General features: G+C 37.3%; 1 protein-coding gene across 2 annotated transcripts in view; it reads right to left on the bottom strand.

The window, feature by feature from the left end:
* The window catches only part of Trim24 (tripartite motif containing 24), a 92,042-nt gene that overhangs the window by 8,325 nt on the left and 60,930 nt on the right, over positions 1–22,787 (bottom strand). The window contains exons 8-16 of one of the 2 annotated variants that reach the window (XM_042677136.1): positions 17,735–17,852; positions 14,830–15,098; positions 12,625–12,798; positions 9,986–10,162; positions 7,595–7,730; positions 5,630–5,702; positions 4,161–4,329; positions 2,542–2,867; positions 685–817 (exon numbers count right to left, since the gene is read on the bottom strand). In XM_042677136.1, the coding sequence (XP_042533070.1) occupies positions 685–817; positions 2,542–2,867; positions 4,161–4,329; positions 5,630–5,702; positions 7,595–7,730; positions 9,986–10,162; positions 12,625–12,798; positions 14,830–15,098; positions 17,735–17,852 (1,575 nt within the window). The remainder of the gene's footprint in view (positions 1–684; positions 818–2,541; positions 2,868–4,160; positions 4,330–5,629; positions 5,703–7,594; positions 7,731–9,985; positions 10,163–12,624; positions 12,799–14,829; positions 15,099–17,734; positions 17,853–22,787) is intronic. The other variant, XM_042677137.1, reaches the window with a different exon arrangement.

The following is a 22,787-nucleotide window of genomic DNA, read 5'->3' as shown; positions in this document are numbered from 1 at the left end:
GTATATGACATTTGAGAGTCCTTTGGTCTTGGCAATGAATAATGCTCACTCTAGTTTGTGTGTGCTGAATAATGGTTAATACAGGAAGAATACAAGTTTTAATGAAGAGATCCAGAAATGGGACATTTTCCTTGTGGTGTCTGGTCCTAGGTCTCCACTCTGCAAGCTCCTTCCTATTCTGCTTTTGGGCTCTCTTTTCCAGTCAACACTGTGGTGCTGTATCGGCAGTGTTTGTGCCTCCTGTTGTATGACAATTCTAACACCGTGCTCTTTATAATTTAGCAGAGGGGCTGCAAAGTGTTATGTTATATATTGAGTTGTTACAGATTACCTAGCTTTGATGAATAATCTGGAATGGAATCAACAAAAGCCTATCTCATTATCAATTCTCAACAGATTCTGAGGAAGAAAAACTTATGTAAGAAATGAAACAAAATTAGCCCAAGGTAGACTAAATTTAAATACCCAGGTTCTATAAGGATACAGTCTGTCCTACTCAGGTTTAGTATTTTAAACATTTATAAAATATATATGGTACCAAGCTTTTTAAATTAAAAAACGTTTGTCTTTAATCATTTGAGATTTTTATTCTTTTATTAAAAAACTCCTAAATCAATATAAAATGAATGCATCTAAGATAAGCACTGTGTGACACGCTAGGATGAAAATGCTCTTTTGTCTTACCCTTTTGTCTATTGGTGTTAACTTCACCAGGCTTTCGGATTTTCTTTTTTCTGAGTTGTGACTAGGAGCATCACAATCATATTCAACTTCGGGTTTTGACAAGTCTCGGCAGAAAGTACAAATCCACTCTCCACTGTTGGAATAATACAACTTTGAGTTTCTTTTCTTTGCATAGGCTTGTCTTTGAACTCAAGACCCTCCTGCTTCAGATCCACAAGGGCTGTGATCAGATTATTCACCACACCTGGCTCTGCGTTTAAGTTTCTAAAGCATGTCTCTCTTTCACAGCTTCTTTCTCCACCTTCCCCAAGCCATCTCTGCTTTACAGAACATGAATTTTAATCACAAGAGTATTTATCACATACCTAGTAGATACATAGCATCTGGCTCAGAGAGGAAATAGCAGAAACTTCATGTATGTTAATAGTGATTAAGGAGGCAAAAAATGTATCTATGTGAGATATATCTATGTGGGGCATATTTTCCCCTGAAGGCTTCAAGAAAAAGACAGCTCTCAGTAATACTATCAGAACTGTAAGTTTGAAATTAATTTTAAGAATTAAATTGAAATTAAATGTAAGGAATCAGAGCCTTAAAAGAACTGGGAAATTAACCCAATAGCTCTTAATCATCATCACCACCATCACCATCATCATCATCATTAAAAAAGGCTTAAGAATGTATTGAGACATTTGTAAATGATAAAGCCCAGTGCATTCACTGGGCTGGGCATTGACTTGGCATTGATGGTGGCTTATTACTGTAATCGTAGCTACTCAGGAGGCTGAGATCTGAGGACTGTAGTTTAATGTCAACCTGGGCAGGCAAATTCAATTAACCAGCAAAAAGCCAGAATTGGAGGTGCAGCTTAAGTTTTTGCTTGAGCAGAAAAGCTGACCAAATGTTCAAGACTCCTTATGTTCAAAAGGCCAGTATCAGTACACTCACAGAAAATGTCTTTGCTAGGGTAGAAAATATGCCCAAAGCATCATTGTTCTTCATGGTAACTCCTATGTTAACATTATTTATGAATGATGAAACAGTTTCACTGTGAGTGCATGCTGGCATTAAACCTTCTTGATGGATGGATTTAACCAAAAACTGCAAGAAATAGTACAATATGAGCCACCATGCTGGGTGGGTTTTCAATTTGTTTTTTCTTCTGTCAGTAGCAGGGCCTGAACTCTGGGCTTGGGCACTGTCCCTCAGCTCTTCAGCTCAAGGCTAGAACTCTACCACTGGAACCACAGCGCCACTTCCGGCTTTTTCTGCTTATATGGTGCTGAGGAATTGAACCCAGGGCCTCATGCATGCAAGGCAAGCACTCCACCACTGAGCCATCTTCCCAGCTCTGGTTTTCAATTTTTTAAACGCCTTTAGTTCCCTAGTGCTGGGATTATAGGTGTACACAGCTATGCTCAGGGCTGATATATTTTTGTGCTACTACTGGCATTTGAACTCAGGGCCTACGTGCAATCCTTTAGCATTTTGCTCAAGACTGGTGCAAGTCTGGCATACCTAGCTTTTTACTTTTTTTAAACTGTCATAGCTGATTAGTTTTTTTTTTTCCTTTGTGAAGAACAAGGAGGTAGGGGATAGAAAATTATATTATTGTTAGAAACTTTATATGTATTTGTGCCAAGTCAAAATTAAATCTCTACAAAGATTTTATGTAATGTTGATCATCACATTATGTAAAAATGATCATCACATGTATTGCTGTTACTTAAGACTATTTTCGGCAGCATTGAGGATGGAATGCCAGCCCATGTATTCTAGCCAGGCACTCTACAACAGAGCCACACCCCAGCTATTAGTATTTAGTGAAAGAGTGCGGGAAGGGAAGCACTGTCTTACCTTGGAAAATTTGCCAAGGTGGGCACATGGCAGGAGAGATGGAAGACTTTGGGACACTTCTCGCAGCACAGGAGTTCTCCTCCATTTTGACAAACTGCACACCAGTCCTCATTGGGGTCGTCCTCCTTCCTCGTCTCAGCAATATGAAGGGGTGACTTCTGGGAGGTGTTCAGCCACTCGGCCTTTCCATTGGAGGAATTTTCCTGGAGCCCAGGTTGATCACCTGTGCTATCAGGGGCATCAGATCTTAGCACAGTTTCCTCAGAAGCAGAACCTTGACTACTATTTAGAAGCAGGGAAGTGAGTATGCTTCTGGGATAGTTGGTCTGCAATGAGAGAGAAGAATGTGTATGTTCAGGAAGGGTCCTTTTGTTCACAGCTGGACTCTGACCACAATCCTCCTATCTACAGCTTCCCACATAGATTGGATCACAAGTATTTATTAGCAGCATACCTGGCTTTAGGAGTGAGATGAAGGAGGTTATCACTAACATTTTGCCTTGAACTCTGATCTTCCCATCCGATGTCTACCTCCTGAGTAGCTGGGATTAAGAGGTATGAGCCACCATGCTGGGTGGACTTTCAATCTTAAATGTCTATATGTGTAATTTTCTTACTATGGGAGACTGTGGAATTAGGATTTGACCTTCTGACTCTCCAAACCATCTTTCCTTACACCACCTTTTAATGAAGGTTTTATTAAGGATTTTATTTTTTAGTTTGTAGGAACCATTGTTACTGTTTATGGTTAGCATCTGATCCAAATGACTAGTATCTGTCTGTACTGTACTGATTATTCTCTTGTGTGTATGCTTTTTTTTTTTTTTGCTGGTCATGGGGCCTGAACTCTGGGCCTGGGCGCTGTCCTTCAGCTCTTCAGCTCAAGGTTAGCACTCTACCACTTGAGCCACAGCCCACTTCTGGTTTTTTCTGCTTATGTGGTGCTGAGGAATGGAACCCAGGGCCTTATGCACGCAAGGCAAGCGCTCTACCACTGAGCCACCTCCCCAGCTCTTGTGTTCGTTTTTAAATCTTTGGTTTATAGGGAATTCGTTCTAGTTTACTTCCTACGATAGTTTTTTTTTTTTTGAAAACTATGTAAATAGACTATGTAAATAGTTTACTACAGAATTATAAAATACATTGTGACTACACTTCCTTTGTAGAATAACTGAGTCAGTTACCACTTAGGTACTTAACTCAATGACACTCTCCACATGATAATGTGATGCTTTTTTTGTGTGTGCTGTATATGTAATGGGCCTTAATCTCAGGGTCTAGTGCTCTCACTTTGTGTTTTTACTAAAGGCTGGCCCTCTAGCACTTAAGACACCCTCCACTTCCAGTTTTTTGCTCGTTAATTGGTGACAAGAGTCTCTCTGATTCGTCTGCCTGGGCCGATTTTGAATCTTGATCCTTAAATCTTAGCCTTCTGAGTATCTAACATTACAGATGTGAGCCACTTATGTGTGGTTATATGATAGTTTTAAATATTGTACAAACACTGATCTCCCTTGTGGAATTTTCTGTCCTCCTGTTCTTGTACTAGGAGCTGTTACAACAGGGAATACTCTTGTTTTTCCACCTTAGAAAAGTATTACAAACCACAATGTAATTACATTTTGAGGCCTAGATTCTTCATCTGATTCTTGTTTCACTATAACAACAGGGAAATCATAATTTTCAGGTGGTCCACTGTTTTCTTGTTTGATTCGGATTGGCTCCAACATGACCACGGGGACTTTGTGAGTAGAATCTGCTCCTGCTGGTTTGCTGGAAGAGCCAGAGCTATAAGCATAAAAGAGAGAGAGAGAGAGATTGAGCAGGACACCATGAAAAATCCAAAAATGTTACATTATGAACCTCACATGAAGCACAATAACAGCACTCTGGAATAATGTTTTATCTTCATAACAATAACTGTTACATTTGCAAGAAATGTTGCACAAATGAAATGGCCAACTATTCAATTGCTATATGTACACATTTCCTTTATGAGTAAAAAATGCTTTACAAACTAACTTGTCTAAACAGTTACATTATATACCTGTAAAGATAAAATCTGAATTAAAATAATTCAGAGGCTGTATAAATAGCTAACTAGACTTATCTTAAAAAGGATTTTTTAAGGTCTCTAATAGTTCCCTCTATAGTAAGTAACAAAGAGAACTTTAGGTTTTCATTAATAGCTTGGTAATGCATGGAAACAACTAGCAAATCACTTAGTGGTGTTAAAGACTATAGTGGGAGAAAATATTACAGACAGTTACTATGTTTTAGGAGACTACAGAAAACTTTTCTTCTCAGAAAATGTTGCTTTCTTTGAGTAAGGAAGTAAAAAGCAGGAGTAAGTTAAACATTTCAAAGGGAAGCACAGAGCAGTAACTTTAAACTATTGTTTTTCCCGTTTGTTTCCTTAATAATGCTGTGCCTTTAATTTTTCCTTAGTTGTTCCTTTCCAAGTCAAATATTAGTATTTTCTTATTTTCAATCTATAGGGAAGTATTTTTTAATCCTTCTCTTCACTAATTTAGTAAATACATAGCAAGCAAAGGCCAGAGAAATCTAATTAGAGATTTTATGCACAGCTGGCCCTTGGGATCCTGGGTTTCCCATCTGCGGGTTAAACCAACAGTAGAAGGAAACTATTCAGGAGAAAAATTTATCTGTACTAAATGCAGACTTATAAGGGGTCATTGGTTATTCCCTAACCAATACGGTATAACAAATATTTACATAGCATTTATTAGCTAACATCTACATGATTCAAAGAACATATAAAAAATATATAGGACAAGATGTGGTTATATGCAAATATTACACCATTTTATATAAGAATATTAGTATCCTTAAGAGAGTCATGGTACTTAAATCCTCGTGGGCACTAAGGGACAGTTGTACTAGAATATTCTTTTTTTAATTTTAATTTTAATTTTTTGTGAACATACTGTACAGAGGGGTTACAATTACATGGGCAAGATAATGAGTACATTTCTTATCAAGCATTGCAGCCTCCTCCTTTGTTTACCCTTCACATCCCTTCCCAGCCTCCCCCCGCCCCCCCTAGAATATTCTTAAGTCTGTTTACCTTCCTCGGCTCCCAACGCTGGAGGCACTAGGTGAACGTATTGGGGGGTGGACGCTAGTCATAGTAACAGGTCCTGAGGAGAGGAAATCATACATACTGATAAATGAATTAATTCACTAATGAATTATTATGGATTCAAAACCTTTCCTACTCACTTATTAGCACTATGCTGAAATTGAAAACACACATTAAAATTTCATAAAATGGTGTCAGAGTCCAAAGACAGTCTGTTATGGCTTGTTAGCCTAGTAAGTTTCCAATCTTAGCCCTACTGACTTTTGGGTGGGAGAGCCCTTTGGTGGGGGAATGTCATTCAGTAGCAGTACTGACCAGTATGAGTTGATGGTAGCACATCTCTACACTGATCTACTTATAAGTGTGACAATCAAAAATATCTTCAAGCTGGGCACTGGTGGCTCATGCCCATAATCCTAGCTACTCAGGAGAATGAGATCTGAAGATCGTTGTTAAGAGCCAGTCCAGGAAGAAGTCCTTGAGACCTTTATTTCCAATTAACAACCAAAAAAGCTGGAAGTAGAGCTGTGGCTCAAGTGGCAGAGCACAGGCCCTGAGCAAAAAAACTTCGGGGTCAGTGCCCTGCCCCTGAGTTCAAGCCCCAGGACTGGCAAAACAAAACAAAACTCCAAATCTTTCCTGCATTAGGTATGATCTCAGGGAGGATCTTATGTGCCAGTGAGAGCTATGGTAGGGGCTGATAATAAAAGAAGTTCAAGAAGGAAAGCAAGTATATATATATATATATATATATATATATATATATGAAATCAAACCAAGACTTGTGGAAGATAATGCAAGTCAGACAGAGGCAAAAAACAAGAGGTTCTGGACTACTGCCATGAATATGATGGCTAAAAAATCTATGGTGGCACTGGAGATTATAAGGCACTTTGTCCAATGCCTAACACGATAGGTTTACAAATGCTATAATGGCTTCCAGAAGTGTTCTGTCAAGTTATGCCCTCTTTCACACTCTCATCAATGAGTGTTATTACTATATTTCAATCTTGGCTAGTTCAAAGTTAGAAACCAAATCTATTTTGGTTTTTCTTATGACTAGTGTATGAGTAAACATCTTTGTTTACTGCTTTACTGGCTATATAGATTTCTTTTTAAAGGAAGTATTTGTTATGTCCTTTGACAATTCAAATATATGTATATGAACTTTTTGTATGAACCTGTCATGTGATAAATAGCTCATCTACCATGTTCTGTGATAACTATGTTTAACATATGCATGTCTACTTAAATTCTATTACTGCTTTATGTTTATGTGACTGATGGAAGACTTAAGAAATTCTCCTTTCCTTATTTTCATTTTCCTCTATTTTACCAAGATCTCCAGGAGTAGTGCTAGAATGTTTTTATCTCAGAAGAAATGTGGAGGTATGTTAACAATTATTAAAACACAATTAAACACCAAACAAACAACCAATGACTGATCTATGTATTTTCACATTCAGTGGTATCATGATCAGCTTCATTTATTAATAAGCATATAATACTAGTGCTACAGGGCCTACAAATTCTGTTGAAACTGAGAAGACAAGGAAGTACAACCTCTTTCCTTTTTCATAAGAATACTAATTTTATTTTTTTAAGAATACTAGTTTTAAATAACATAAAAGGGACTGGGAATGTGGCTTAGTGGTAGAGTACTTGCTTTATATGCATGAAGCCCTGGGTTCAATTCTTCAGTACCACATAAACAGAAAAAGATGAAGTGGAGCTGTGGCTCAAGTGGTAGAGTGTTAGCCTTGAGTAAAAGAAGCTCAGGGACAGTGCCCATGCCCTGAGTTCAAGCCCAAGATGGGCAAAAACAAACAAAAAAAACTACCCTCAAGATATATCTTATTTGTTTAAAAACAATGAAACAGAGAGATTTTTAGTCATTACAAGTTGAGTTAAAAAAAAAACATTTACCAAATCAGGAGCAGCTGACTTTACCTGCCAGTCCTGGCGATGGCACTGAGGAATTGGGTGACTGGACTGCTCTGTTTGAGGGTGGTCTTGGCTGTCCATGATCTGTAGTAGAATCCTTCCTCACCATACTGTCCAGCATAATAGTACTGGAACAATCAATCTCCAAAAACAAAAAATTATGTCAGCAGGGAAAATTACTTTTAAATATTAAAAAGCCACTTTAAACTCCTAAGAAAGCTTCACAAAGTTACTATCAAGTAATAAGATAAATTGAGAAGTTCTGATAGATTAATTTCCTCTGCAAACAATCTAGAAAAAAGTTTACAATCTTTGTAATATTCTACCTTAGTAAATATGCTGAGGATAGGATATCCTATTCAGAAGTCAAGTAGTTAAAAAGAGTATTGTACAATATTTACATTTAAAAATAGAAAGTAGTTGTATTAAAAAAAATGTACTGGATGCCTGTGGCTTACACCTATAATCCTAGCTACTCAGGAGGCTGAGATCTGAGGATCATGGTTCAAAGTCAGACCTGGTACAAAAGCCATGAAACTCTTATCCACAATTAAGAACCAAAAAGCTGGAAGTGGAGCTGTAGCTTAAGTGGTAGTGTGCTAGCCATGTGCACAAATTCTCAGGTACAGTGCCCATGCCCCAAGACCAACACACACACACACACAACCCCAATTTGGTAAGAGAAAAAGCACAATTTTATATTGCTGCAAAACTCTTTAACAGTGACCAGCTGTATTCTATTTGCCTATGCAGATGAACAAGGCAGATAGTCTTCTATCATGCCTAAACTGTCTGTTGAATATGAAGAAAATCTAGCCAGTCAAGGTGGCTCATGCTGGTAATCCTAGGTACTCAGGAGGCTGAGATCTGAGTATCAAGCCCAGGCAGTAAAGTCTATGAGACTTTTATCTCCAATTAACAACCAGAAAATAAGAAGTGGACTTGTGGCTCAAAGTCATAGAGTGTTAGTCTTGACCAAAAAGCTCAGGTACAAGCACCCAGGCTTGGAGTTGGAGTTCAGGCCTGACAAAGACAAACAAACAAATAAAAAAAACAAAAAAACCAACAAAACACCAGATCACTGAAGTCATGCATGCCTTCACACAAACAGAACTGTTTGGTTTCTCAAAGTATCACAGGATGTCCAAGTAGCCTACAACTTCAGAACAGATGCTCTGGGTATGCAGTGGGTAGATGACCTAGTCAACACATCACACACTGATTTCTAGAGTACCAATTCACTAGAGTACATTGTTGTTTAGTAGGAAAACAAACAGTGAGTGATCCCTTTGATACAACATATAAACAAGACTATTTTCCTAATTCAGTATCAGACTAAACAGTGATAGATTTCTAATTAAGAACTTAATACTTGCTGGGTGCTGACTCATGCTTGTCATCATAGCTACCTGGGAGATTGAAATCTAAGACTGAGGTTTAAAGCCAGCGTTGGCAGGCAAGTCCAAAAGACAGTTATCTCCAATTAATCAGCAAAAATGCTAAACAGAGCTATGATTCAAATGGTAGAGGACCATCCTTGAGGAAGAAAGCTAAGGGATAGTGTCCTGGCCCTAAGTGTAAGCCCAGCACTGGCACACAAAAATTTCTTAATGTTTTAGAAATAAATATACTTTCATTCCTAAGTATGTTGATTTTTGCAAGAATGTCCATGTGATTAAAATCCAGTTCAAACCCCTTACAGTCTTTGTATCAAAAAGTATTCTATAAGAGAACCACATTCGACAGCCCAATGCCATAGATTAAGTATATAATCAATTAATTTCTTGTTTATGCTCCTAAAGGGAATTCTGCACTGGTCAGTATGATCTAGCAGAAAATGTCTAATTTCTGTTATTCAACTTTTCTTCATCTTCTCTATATCCTCATTTCCAACTTTATTTTAATATATCACAATCTAGCCATTCACTTTCCCAGTCTATTCTCCTATATCTTAACTTCTCTCCTTTCCCACTCTGGGAATCATCTAGAAGACTTTTAACTCCAGGGCCCTGATAATCTGTTGTATGTCTGAATGTTCATATTTTCTATTTTTGCTATCATGTTTTTAATGTTTTAGAAGGGTTAAGAATGACTTCTGGAAACAAGTGTGTATCTTTTACTAAATCCAAGTTCACTGACAATTTTCAAAAGAGGTTGTTAATTTTTTTTTTTTTGGGTCCAGCCGTGGGGCCTGAACTCTGGGCCTGGGCGCTGTCCCTCAGCTCTTCAGCTCAAGGCTAGCACTCTACCACTTGAGCCACAGCGCCACTTCTGGCTTTTTTCTTTTTGCTTATGTGGTGCTGAGGAACTGAACCCAGGGCCTCAGGCATGCAAGAGCGCTCTACCACTGAGCCACCGTCCCAGCCCCCGAGGTTGTTAATTTTTGTGCATACTTACATCTGGAAGAGAAGGAAGATTGTAAGAGCTTCCTCCGACTGATGAATTCAAATCAATCATAGGTGAACCAAAGCCCTTTCCGTCGTAGCCTGCTGCACTGGTGATGGTGGGACTGGAGGGGGTGGAGGACGTGCTGCTGGCGGTGGAGGGGGCAGCCTGTCCGCTGCTGACCTGCCACTAGAGTAGCAAGAAGGGAAGGAAAACTGGCTGTCCATCATTAGGCATAGAATGTGGATTGTACCTAGTCACTCTTTCAAACACAAAATGTAGATGACAGTCTGCTGTTCAACACAATTACAATTCAAATCAAAGAAACAGGGATGAGGACAGGTATGTATAATTTTTAGTGATCTTGTCCCATAATATAAATAACTAGCATTGATTTTATTGCAAGACAACTAGTATATACTAGAGAGCACTATAGTTTTCAGTCTCAGGAAATAGAGGTTTGAAAACAGGATTTTGCACTTTTTAGGGAGATGTTTTTTCATATATACCAGGCCGTGATTCTGACCCCTACCTGAAATATACGAAAATAATAAGCATAAGGTTTTTTTCATCTTTGTTATTTTTCACATGTGAACAGTTAATTAAGCCTTAAAAAGCCAGGTTATCTTAGAAACTGAGATTAAATAAAAAACTATGATACTGTCAGGCTTGCTGAAGTATAAAGAAGCATGTTGTGTGGCTGTTTTAAAATCTAAAAAAAGAAATGGATCTTGATGGATAGATTCACAGCTAAATAGGCACATGGATATTATTTGGTAAAGCAAGCAGAACAAAAAATGTCCTCTATGGAATTCTTCCCACTTCTGGTATATCTGAAAATTTTCATAATACAATTTTGGGAAAAAGGAAAGTAACTGAGAGGTATCTCAAAACTATGGAAGGGAAAAAACTGCCAGTCACACATATATTGCATTGGATGACATTACAGAGAGATCATGACATTTTGATTTAAAAAAATCTAATCATATGCTTTGCTGTAAAAACTACACACAGAACCATATAAGATTGGTCGTGAAGGGCATTTTAATCTCCTGCCCACTTCTCAGATCTCATCTCCATCTATCCCATTCTCCTCCTCTCTCAAGAATAAACAATTATAGTTGGTAGATATCTATGTACCTCACAAAAATTCTGTGTTTTTCCTCACATAATATATGTAGGCAATCACATCCAGATTAGTATATTTTCTTAACATCTAAAAGTACTTTTAGTTTATGTGTTTTACTATTTGTTAATCTATTAAAACAAATTTCCTACTATATTTTTGTCTGATATGTATTTAGATTCTTGGTCAGAAGATATTTAGGGAAAAAACTGAGCTTTTACCCATTTAAATATAATACTTGGAAAAAAGAAAAAACAATACTTACAACATGGTAAATGCTTTTAGACACCAATTTAACTCATAGTAAAATATGTAAGGTACTCATCTTACAGTTGGGCTGATATTTGAAAAAATATTAACTTTTGCAAGGCACAAAATTATTAGGAAAATAAACAGAATTTTAAGGTTTAAAACTATCTTTTTTTTTTTTTGGGGGGGGGGGGGCGGTCCGGTCATGGGGCTTGAACTCTGGGCCTGGGCTCTGTCCCTCGGCTCTTCAGCTCAAGGCTAGTGCTCTACCATTTGAGCCACAGAGCCACTTCCAAGCTTTTTTCTCTTTGCTTATGTGGTGCTGAGGAATCGAACCCAGGGCCTCAGGCATGCAAGGCAAGCACTCTACCACTGAGCCACCTTCCCAGCCCGTCCTTTCTATCTTATCTGTAATAATAAACAAGAAATAAACTTTTTTAATATATCTAATATAAACTTTTAATATATCTAATATAAACTTTTTAATATATCTAACAAACTTTTCAGTTCAAGTCTTTGTCTTAGACTTAAAAAAAGAAACTTTGTTATACCAAAGCCAAACTGGGGATATACAGATACACATATGCATAAATTTGAAACCAAACTTTGCTGTGTTTTGACTGCAATGTTATGAAATTATAGGATAGCATCATCTTTTCTTGGTCTTTGTAAAAACAAAACAAAACAAACAAACAAAAACTAAGCGAAAATTGGCCTATAAGCCTTCAGCTAGAAAGACTGTGGACTCGGGAGCTATGACAGTTCAGAGTACTAGATGGGTTTTAAAATAAAGTAAAATATATAAAATAATTTTACCTGAAGACATCAGGAATATAAATGACAAATCATATCAGATTCAATATACAACCTTAAATGTTAGTCTTTACCAGATTAGCTATATTGCAAATTGAAACCGTACTACACCATTTGTTTCCAAGAAGTCTTCTTGAAAACATTCTATGGAATACAATTTGGATTTGTTGAAGTTTTGAAAATATAATGTGCTTATCTAAAAGTTTATATACCAGAAGTGTGAAATCTAATCCCTGGGATTGTATTATACTTTGTTGATCACAAAGCCCCGAGATTCTCTCTCTTACCTTTTCTCTATGGGTCTATTTATAATAAACTTTGTAATTCATAGTCATTACCAAAAATGAGAAAAAGCAAGTTTACTTTTGCTCTCCATTACCTACTGCTTGGTCTATAAACTGAATGTAATTGGAAAGAGGCAGAAACAGTGTAAGAAAATGAGAGAGTAGATATATATATATACCTGTTTAATGGCTTGTTGAGCCAGGAAAGCCATTTGTAGGGGATTGGGTTTTATTGCTTGGCGTGGTACACTCTGGCTTGGTGGGTACCTCAGCTGTTGAGGATGAGGAGGAAGAACTGGTCCATTGGGTTTAGGGTTGTGGTTTTGAAAGTTTATCAGACGTGGAGGGGATTGCTAGAAACAAGAAATTTCACCACTTCAGTAATAATTATATAAAAATGTTTTAGAGATCTTTTTATAAAATTTGAAAAAGACAGAAACCTTGTAACAGATGAAATTATTTACTAAAATTAAAAAAAATGAAGGAGGACAGACTTTTGGAATAAGTGTAATCCATCTTTAAAAATGAGTTTTATTAAGAAAGAACCTTGGGAATGAGGTTATGATACCAAGATGGCTACAGACCATAGGGAAAGCAGATGAAGGGCTGTTTGGTGTCCTCCTAAACTCTGGATGATAGTTGCAAAGAACTTCTCACTTCAAACTTCCTCAAATAAAGTGATGATGGAATAATAATCGCTAAAATTTACTGAATTGTTATTAAATACCTAATATTGCTTTTGTGTGTGTATCTGCTGGTACTGGGCCTACCATTCTTGCTTGGCTTGCTTGGTCATGGCTGACACTCTGCTGCTTAAACCAGGATTCTGGTCCAGCATTTTATTTTTTTATTTTGAAGATGGAATCTTGAAGCTGGATGTCAGTGGCTCACACCTGTAGTCCTAGCTACTCAGGAGTCTGAGACATGAGGATCATGGATCACGGTTTGAAGCCAATCCAGGCAAGAAAGTCCCAAGGAGACTTCTTTATCTCCAATTAACCACTCAAAAACTGCAAGTGGAGCTGTGGCTGAAAGTGGTAGAGTGCTAGCCTTGAGCAAAAGGTCTTTGGGATAGTACCCAAGTTCAAGTCCCACAACCCACCAAACCAAACCAAACAGGTATGCTGTTTAATCCAGGATATACCCTGGATTTCACATGCATTCTTTATCAAATTGCTAGAAAGCCATGAATTTCAAATTCATCATTATATCTCAGGCCTTGATAGAAATGACTTAACCAAAACCAAGGTACTAATTATAGAACACATGCTTTAGCATGTGTAAGACCCTTGGTTCCATCTCAGCACCAGAGAAAAACACTTCCTGTGTCTAACTTTTAGTGAGAGTTGAGGGTACTATAAAAACATTTTTACAAAGGGTATGCCATTTAACTGCATTCTCCACAAAGAGCCATATTTCAGGGGGGGATGAGAGTGGATGCCTATAATCCTAGCACTCCTGGCACTCAGAAGGTGGAGGTGTGTGTATATATATATATATGTTCCTCTTAGTAGTGAAAGCTTTCTCCTCTTAATGATGGTTCCTTTTTATTAGATGGTAACAAATATATTCTGTAGTTGTTTTTCTTGGGTATGAATAAATTTTGAGCTAAGATGAAGGTATGGTAGAGTACTTTCCTAGCCAGTACAAGACCTTAGTTCAAAACCCCTGCACTGCCAAAAACAAAAAAATAGAAGCCAAATCAAATTGTGGCCTATTTTGTTGTTAAGAGTAGTAAGAATTCTTAGTCTAGGTTTTTTAAACCCCATTAGATTTTTAAATCCCATTCTATTTGTGTCATATACCACAATCACTTCAAATCTTTTGCAGAAACAAGTAGACTGTAAGTTACAGAAAAAAGTAACTGAGAATGAGGATTTATAAATTAAGACTTGTGGATGAGATATTTGCTCAGAAATAAAGCATGAAGAGGGGAAGATTCTAAAAAGCCATATTCTTGCCCTTTTCTATTCAGATTCCATTTTGCCCTGGTTTCTAAGATGAAATGTGGTTTTTTAAGCACTGTTTTGCCAGAGAGAACTGGTCCTTAAAGTATGAGTCATTCTGAGCACTGACATAGGAATTAAGAGGTATACAGCTTTTCCCATCAATCACAGGTATGGGTTCTTTGGGAAAATAAACATTGATCTCCCATTAGAACCTCAAAGGCAATGAATAGTAGACAATAATGGATGTACCAACTTAATAAATCATCATTTTTAAGTTGTACTGATAACTCTGTGTTAAATAAGGGATTCCTAGAGTGGTAAATTTTTATAAATTCATATAGTTAAATTAAAGATGGTGGATGTATTGATTATTTTATGTTGAGCACAATTAGACTACAATGATCTAAGTTAGGACAGGCCTGCTTCCAAATTTACCTGATGAGAGATGGAAGGTTGCTGGATGGGCCCCTGCATTCTAGGGTTTGGTAAACCCACAGGTGCTGGCCTCCGTTGCACCTGTTGCCTCTGAGCCATTACCTGTTGCTGCATATGCTGGAGTCGTAATTGAGCTAGGCTGATCTGTGTTGGAAACTTGGATAACTGGTTTGAAGGTAAACCACCTGATGGCTGTGCATTCTGATCCACCACAGGATTCTGCTTAGGCATTTGTGGTTGGCTCTCTTTATCTTCAATTACTAGAGAACCTAATTAAAGAGGAAAGAGCATAGGATAAAGGTTTTTTAAAAAATGATTGGTGAAATGTTACATTATGTATGGATATTTTTGCTAAACTTAATTGCCAAGGAACTTTCCGATTTTAGAACTCCTGTAAACTCTTAAAAACAAAGGAACTCCAAAGAGGTTTTATCTGTGCAGATTCTATCAATCAAAATTTATCATATGAAAATGAGATTTTACAAAAAATTACTAATTTAACTAAATTTAACTCATTAAAATAATAGTTAAGTCAGAGTAACCCTTTTTTTTTTGGGGGGGGGGGTGTGGAAGAGTGACTTCTTTTTTTGTCCTGGTACTGGGGCTTGAACTCAGGGCCTTGCATACTCATCATAGCTTTTTTGCTCAAGGCTGGAGTGGCATTTAAAAATCTAAATGACTGGCTTTTAAGAGCTGAATTATGGTAGCTGTTTTTGCACTATAATACAACATACTGTTTACATTAAAATATATGATGAAGATCTGATCTCACATAGATATGCACCTGGAAAGGGAATCTACCTTGAGAACTTCTATTTCAAACAACAAACCTGATGTTGGTGCTAGAAATAAAATCTACAGAGTATATCTGATTTTTTACAATCCCACATTTCTCCCACCATTTCAATACATACAATGCTAGCTCTCATACTGAATGTTTTCCAACTACTGTTTTAGAGCTTTTAACTTTATAACGTCAAAGGCAGTGATATGTTTCTGATTTACTAAGCATGCATTCTAAACAAAAGTGAAGCTGTGTTCATTAAAATCTTATTGTGCATTTCTGGTGCTGCAAGTGCTGTGTGTGTGTGTGTGCTATATGTAAAAGGAAATGTTAACTAGCAAAGGGATCCAAGATTCAGAGACCAAAAGACTTACCCAAAGTCCTCGAAACACTAACCTAATTTTCATCAAAATCAATGGTTTTCTTTAGTACTCTTATATAAAATATTTCTCAGGAGTCATGGTTAAACAAGTTGGGAATCTTGTCTCCATCATCTCTCCTGCTTGGGAGATTTACAATGTAAATTTCATTGTAAATAAAATTACTAAGCTGTAGTGGGAGGTGGACAAATATAGCCATAATTCAACAGATGTATATGAAAAAGCAGGAAACCACGTGACTGGTGATGGAAGGTGGAAAGAATGATGGAAGGAGTGATTATCAAGAGTCATTGGACACATACGTAAATGCTAAATTGTAACTCCTTGTACACCATCTGAAGTAATTGTTTTAAAAGCTACTAAGCTGTAAATGACAACATGTCGAATTTTCAGTGCTTAACTTTTTAAAAAAAATTTTGTGTCTCAAACTCAGTTATATAACACAGGCTGGAGTGAAAACTTGTGAGGTGCTGGGATTACAGGTGTATGCTAACATCCTTGATAAATCAGTTTTCACTAACTCATTTAACTCACTTATCCTGTTTTGTTTTTAACTATATTCCCCTAAAACTACATCCATTTTATATGTTAAGGTTTAAATAAACTGCTTCATTGGTAAGGAAGGTTGTAGGCTGCCTACTACCAATAGGCACAGGGCTATCTATACTTCTAAAACTGGCCTGCAGGGGTCTCTTTATCACTTCTGCTTCAAAGACTCTTTTTGTTCTTCCCTTGAATGGAAGAGATTTGTATACATTTCTATTTCTTTCAGGAGCACTGGCCCCTCTCCAGCCATGTTTTTTCTCTTCCTACACAGAATCTAGCCTTGGGGATGAGGTTGCAGCCATCTTTGATGATTTTGAAACAGTCAATGAATCTAAAAAAGCATTTCCAGAGGGAATACTGGGTTTTGATGTACAAACAATGCATAAGGAATTTTTGGTTTTGTTGTGTCCTTGGTGAGAAATTAAGGAGGCAAAAAAGACTGGTTTAACTCAGCAAATAGCATAACAAAAAAGCAAAAGTGACAACTTTCTGCTGAACAGCTTGCAAGGCCATTCTATCTCCTAATGATCATCAATCTGTGTGATTATTTAGTATGCTCTAATACTTAAGATTTGGATACTTTTCTGTATGTTATATTATACTCCAATTAAACATAAAGGCACACAAACACACATTTATAACTATGCTAGGCAAAAGAAAAAAAAGCCTCTTCCCTAAATAAGATAAAGCAATCGAACCATTTGGTACTTCGTAAGTGGACCTAAAGAAAAGCTGATAACAATATAAGCAATGATACTTTAGCAGAAAAGGTGAAATACAAAAAAGAAAGAAAAGAGAAAAAAATCCTGGGTTGGGAGATGGATGAGTGGTAGGGCACTTATTTTGTATGTGCAAGGCTCAAGCTTGGATTCCTAGGAACACAAACTTTATACTTTTTAAATATTAAAAAAAAACAAAACTCTATGCACAAACAATCCAGAGGCAATCTGTTCCGATAAATTTAGAGCAAACAATACAAACAAGATTCTGTGAGGCTGGAGGGTGACCCTCAAACTCCTTATACCTGCCCTGTAAATCAATACAAATATTTTCATGCCATCCAAGTATGTACATGTTATACTCATGCACATTTGTTTCTATAGACATTAACATACTCTGCAACAAAAACAGCATGTCTTTTTAGAAAGTTAATGGAAACTCTTAGGGTATGGGAGAAATGTACATAAAGACTTACCTAAGTTGATAATATTCTGGGCCCAGAAACTTGGATCACAGTGAAACTGGATGGTGTTATTTGTCACTGGGGAAGCGTCACACCTTGCACGAAGGAGGTGCCGCAGCCGGTATGTAATCTAGAAGAAGTACAAGGACAAGTGAACATTAGTGTCTTTTTTTATTTTGTTGGTCATGGGGCTTGAACTCTGGGCCTGGGTGCTGTCCCTCAGCTCTTCAGCTCAAGGCTAGCACTCTACCACTTGAGCCACAGTATCACTTTAGGTTTTCTAGTGGCTTATTGGAGATAAGAGTCTCACAGACTTTCCTGTCAGGTGATCCTCAGATCTCAGCCTCCTGAGTAGCTAGGCTTACAGGCGTGAGCCACTGGCACCCGGCTAACATTAGTATCTTTATCAGGAGAATAATTCATCATGTGCCCAGTGAAGCTCTAAAAGTGTCCTCTTGTATATGTATGCCAACACACAACAAGCAACTGTAAAAAGCTTATAAAGGTGGCATAATTTTCTTTTCAAAACACATTACATTTTGAAGTATATCTTCAACTGGTAAGCTAGGTTTTTTTTAAGTTAACAATAAAAGTTTACAGAAATAACTCAAGTATATTTCTAAAATAAAATGTTTTTAAGATACCTTGTTTTTTTTTGGCTTATTTAACTTATCCTTTTATTAAGTTTTTTGAACTTATGGCTGAATATTTGCTAGGCAAGCACTGGAGCCACATCTCCAGCCCTTTTATTTAGTTATGTTTCAAACAGGGTCTCACATTTGGCTAGGAGATAGTCGAACCTCAAACCTCTAGCTGCCTACAAGATTAGTCTTATGCAAATTATTCCCCATGCCCCTCTCTCTTCCTTTCTCTTCTCTCTCCCTTGCTCACTGGACACCCTTGGATATGAACTCAGGACTATGGACTTGCTAGTCAGGTGCTCTAGCACTTGAATCATGTCCCAGTCCCTTATTCAATAACTCTTTCAAAGGATACAGAATTTAGTCTTAGGAGGCTGATGAGATATAGGCCAGGTAGTAGACTGCTTCTCACTATGACTTGGTCCCTACCACCTTCTTATAAAGAGTCAGCTTTTAAACAAGTTATACTGTACCTGCTTCTCTCCCATGAACCTCTCTCATGTTCCATCCATCCTTGAAGATTTCACTTCTTGGTTTACTAACATCATCATCTTGAAAATAACTCACAATTCTTGATTCCAATATCCAGTTAGATGATATTTCTCTGTCCTTCCATTTCACTTTCCTTTCCTATTACTCAATATCTAACTTAAATCCCAGGACAATCATCATAATAATCTTCTTGCATGAAACTTTCCCAACTAAATATACTCTTCCCTTTAATGAACCTTTCCTCACAAAAAACAATGAAGCAACCCACACTGATCAAGTCTTTCTGCTTGAATATAAATGCACTGATGTAGCAAGTGACCTCACTTCAAATGACTATTTACTTATTAAGACACCCCACCCCAAGGCTATCATATGACATTTTGTTTTTCATTCACTTTTCTACTTTCTCCTGAGTCACTATTTCATAACTTCCTCTTCCTTGTGAAATTTTTGGCATCCTCCCCAAACCCATTCTTACTTTCAGCTGTTGGCCTTGCTTTTTATTTCATTGAGAAAAAAGGAGCAGGAACCTTTTTTGATTCATCTCCAAACTTCCCTTTGTAATGAGGGATGAAATGCCCAAACTTCTAGATAAAGCCAATTGTTGGCTCTTATGCATCAGAGCCCATTCCCTCTTGTTTTCTCAGCAATTTTCATCCCTCTCCTCCAACACCAAATTTTCCTTTTTTTCTAGGGTATAGCCATCACCATATAAATATGCTTTAACTTCTTCCAGCTAAAAACAAAACCACTAGCAAGTGGCTCACACTTGTAATCCTGTAATCCTAGCTACTCAGAAGGCTGAGATCTGAGGATTGCAGTTCGAAGCCAGCCTGGGCAGGAAAGTCTGTGAGTTCTTACCTCCAAGTGGCACTGTGGCTCCAGTGGTAGAGCCTTGAGCACAAAGAGCTCAGGGATAGAGCCCAGACCCTGAGTTAAAGCCCCAGGATTGGCAAAAAGAAAGAAAAAAACCCCAAACAAACAAAAACACTATCCCTTACAGCTTCTGCCCCATATATAAATATAACGAAATCTTCAAAAGACTCATTTATATATATTGTCTTCCATTTTTGCCTAAAGCCATTATATGCAGGCTTACTGTTTCCATGGGGCAGTATACTATAAGGGCAATGTTTCTTCCTGATTTCACTAGCTGTAAGAATACATTTGGGTTCCAAAGTCAAAACTATTTTTGAACTCTCCCCTTGAGCTAAAACGAGAAGAGCTTGGGTTCCCATTCCCCTTGTTTGCGTTGTATAACCTTGTGGTGTCTCCACAGTGGGTGCTTTCTTCTCACCCAAGAAAGAGTGCCCCAGGGCTAAGCATTTCTGATTTTCCTTCTAGAGTCCTCTATTTTTCAGTAATTTTATCCAGTCTCATACTTTCAATGCCCTTAGACCTCTAGCTTGACCTCTCCTTTGAACCTGGGTTTCTAATTGCTTACTATCTACACCTGATTTGTCTAATAAGCACCACAAATCTACCTATCTAAAAGGGAAGTCATTTTTTGGATTGTTTTGTTTGTGCTCATACTGACCTCTCAATCTTGATAGGTTTTTTTTCCCTCACAATGGTGCTCTACTATCACTTGAGCCATATTTCTACTTTGAGCTTTTTGCTGGTTAATAGGCAAGAAGAATCAAGGATTTGTTAGAAAAAAACTTTCCTCCTTTGTGCAGAAAAGCTTAGGGCCAACACCAAGATGCTCAGTTCAAACCTTAGGCCTGACACAAGAAAAGCAGGAGGAGGAAGAGGGGAAGAGGAAGGGGAGGGGGAAAGAGGAGAGGAAGAAGAGGACAGCTTGGAAGTGTCCTTCCTTTTTGATCTTGTGGAAGAGTTTTGAATAGTTCTATTTAAGTCTTGTAAAATTCAGTGGTGAATCTGGTTCCAGGCTTTTAGCTTTATTACAATTTCATTTTGGGGGGCAGGGAGGTGAAGAGGAAGCTGGAGCTGGGATTTAAACTAGGGGCCACCTTCACTTGGCTGGCACTCTGTAGTCTAGCTTTTTGTTGGTTGTTTTGGAGATGGAGTCTCCTGGACTCTTCTGCCCAGGTAGCCTTCAAACTACAATTCCCCAGTCTTAACCTTTTGAGTAGCTAGGATGACAAGTATGCACCACTGGTGTCCAGAAATTTTTCTTATGGATCCTTTTAGTTTTGATAGATCATAAAAATGTTAGTACATTTACTTCACCTAGATTTTCTTATTAGTTCAAAAAAAGTCCCTAGCAATGCTTTTGATTTCAGTAATGTGTTGTAACATCTCCATTTCCATCTTTAATTTTACTAATTTGTTCTCTTCTGATAAGCTTGGCTAAAGGTCTGCTAATATTATTTTTCTTTTTGATTTTTTTTTTTTTTTACTAGTTCTGGAATTTGAACTCAGGGCCTCACGCTCTGCATGCTTGCTCACTGCTGGTGCTCTACCACTTGAGCTACATATGCCTCCAACTTATCTTTTCAAAGAATTAATTCTTTGTTTCATTTATAGTATAGTTGTTATTAATTTCAGCTATTTCCTTCTACTACTTGGCTTGCTTTTGTATTTTTTAAGACCTTCAGACATATCCATTGGTTGAGATATATTTATTTTTTCCTTTTAGTGGCTCTTTGAGATAGAATCTTGCTGTGTATTCTACGTTGGCTTGGAACTCAAGATCCTTCTGCCCACTTTTGCTCCTCTATGTTAAGAGTTGTAAAGAATCATGTATGGCTTTTGATTTTTTTTTTTTAAATGTAGGCACCCAAGCAATAAACTTCACAACTATAAACTATAAACCTAATTACTCAAGTGGCTGAGATCAAAGATAATCAGAGCAGACAAATCTCTGAGATGCATCTTCAGTAACCAACAGCAAGTCAGAACTGGAGGCATGGTTCAAGTGTAGAAATCTGGCCTTGAACAAAAAAGAATGAGGTTTTGAGTTCAAAGCCCCAGTATTGGCACCAAAACAAAAACAAAATGCTTTTGTGGATTTCACAGATTCTGATATATGTTTCTAATTACACTGGATTCTAGCAATAGTTAAATTATCTCTGTTTTCTTCCTTTGGATAATCCATTGATCATTTGAAAGTCTACTTTCTAATCTCAATGGATTTGTTGATTTCTGGTTTTATTCCATTATACTCTGATAAAATACAAGAGATTTATTGCAGTTATTGTATTAATAAAACTTGCTTTGTGGCCTAAAATATGATCTATTTTGGAAAAAGTTTCATGAGCTTGATAGAAGACTCCTCTAGATCTACAGTACAGGTTAGCGCTAAAGCATCTTCTTGGGTATTCTGTTTAGATGACCTATTTAGTAGTGAGAGTTTGGTAGTTACTAAGCCACCCAATATTATTGTATTGGGGCCTATCTAACACTTAATGTCCACAAAGTGTTGTCACATACATAGACACACAATTCTTATGCCTTTGGAAGGATTGTGGTTAACTCTTTTTGTATCTCCTCACTAATTATGGCTTTAAATACAGTGTCCCATATGAATATAGCTTCTCTTGCTTGACTGGAGAATGTTTGGAATATCTTTTGCCATTGTTTCATTCACTTATTTTTCTTTGTGTTGGTGCTGTGGGGTCTTAGGTTTTTTGCTTAAGGCTGGTACTCTACCACTTGAGCCAATACCTTCACTTCCAATATTTTGGTGGCTAGCTGAATATAAGGAGTCTCTCACTTTCATGCCTAGGTTGGCTTTGAATTATGATTCTCAGATTTCAGCCTCCTTAGTATCTAGGATTACAGGTATGAGTCACCAATGCTGAGTTATTTCATTTTCTTTATTCTTTTAATGTTTAGGTTTTTTAAAAATCCAACCACAATTTGTCTTTGGTTGGAAAATTAAAACCATTTATAGTCAAGATTAATATTCATTGGTATTGTTCTTGCATTTGATTGTTTTCATAATGTTTGATTCTTTTTCTCTCCCT

Source organism: Dipodomys spectabilis, unplaced genomic scaffold (genome assembly GCF_019054845.1).
Source record: "Dipodomys spectabilis isolate Male_0828 unplaced genomic scaffold, ASM1905484v1 ptg000034l, whole genome shotgun sequence".
Lineage (NCBI taxonomy): Eukaryota > Metazoa > Chordata > Mammalia > Rodentia > Heteromyidae > Dipodomys > Dipodomys spectabilis.
This window is presented reverse-complemented; position numbering and strand designations above follow the sequence as displayed.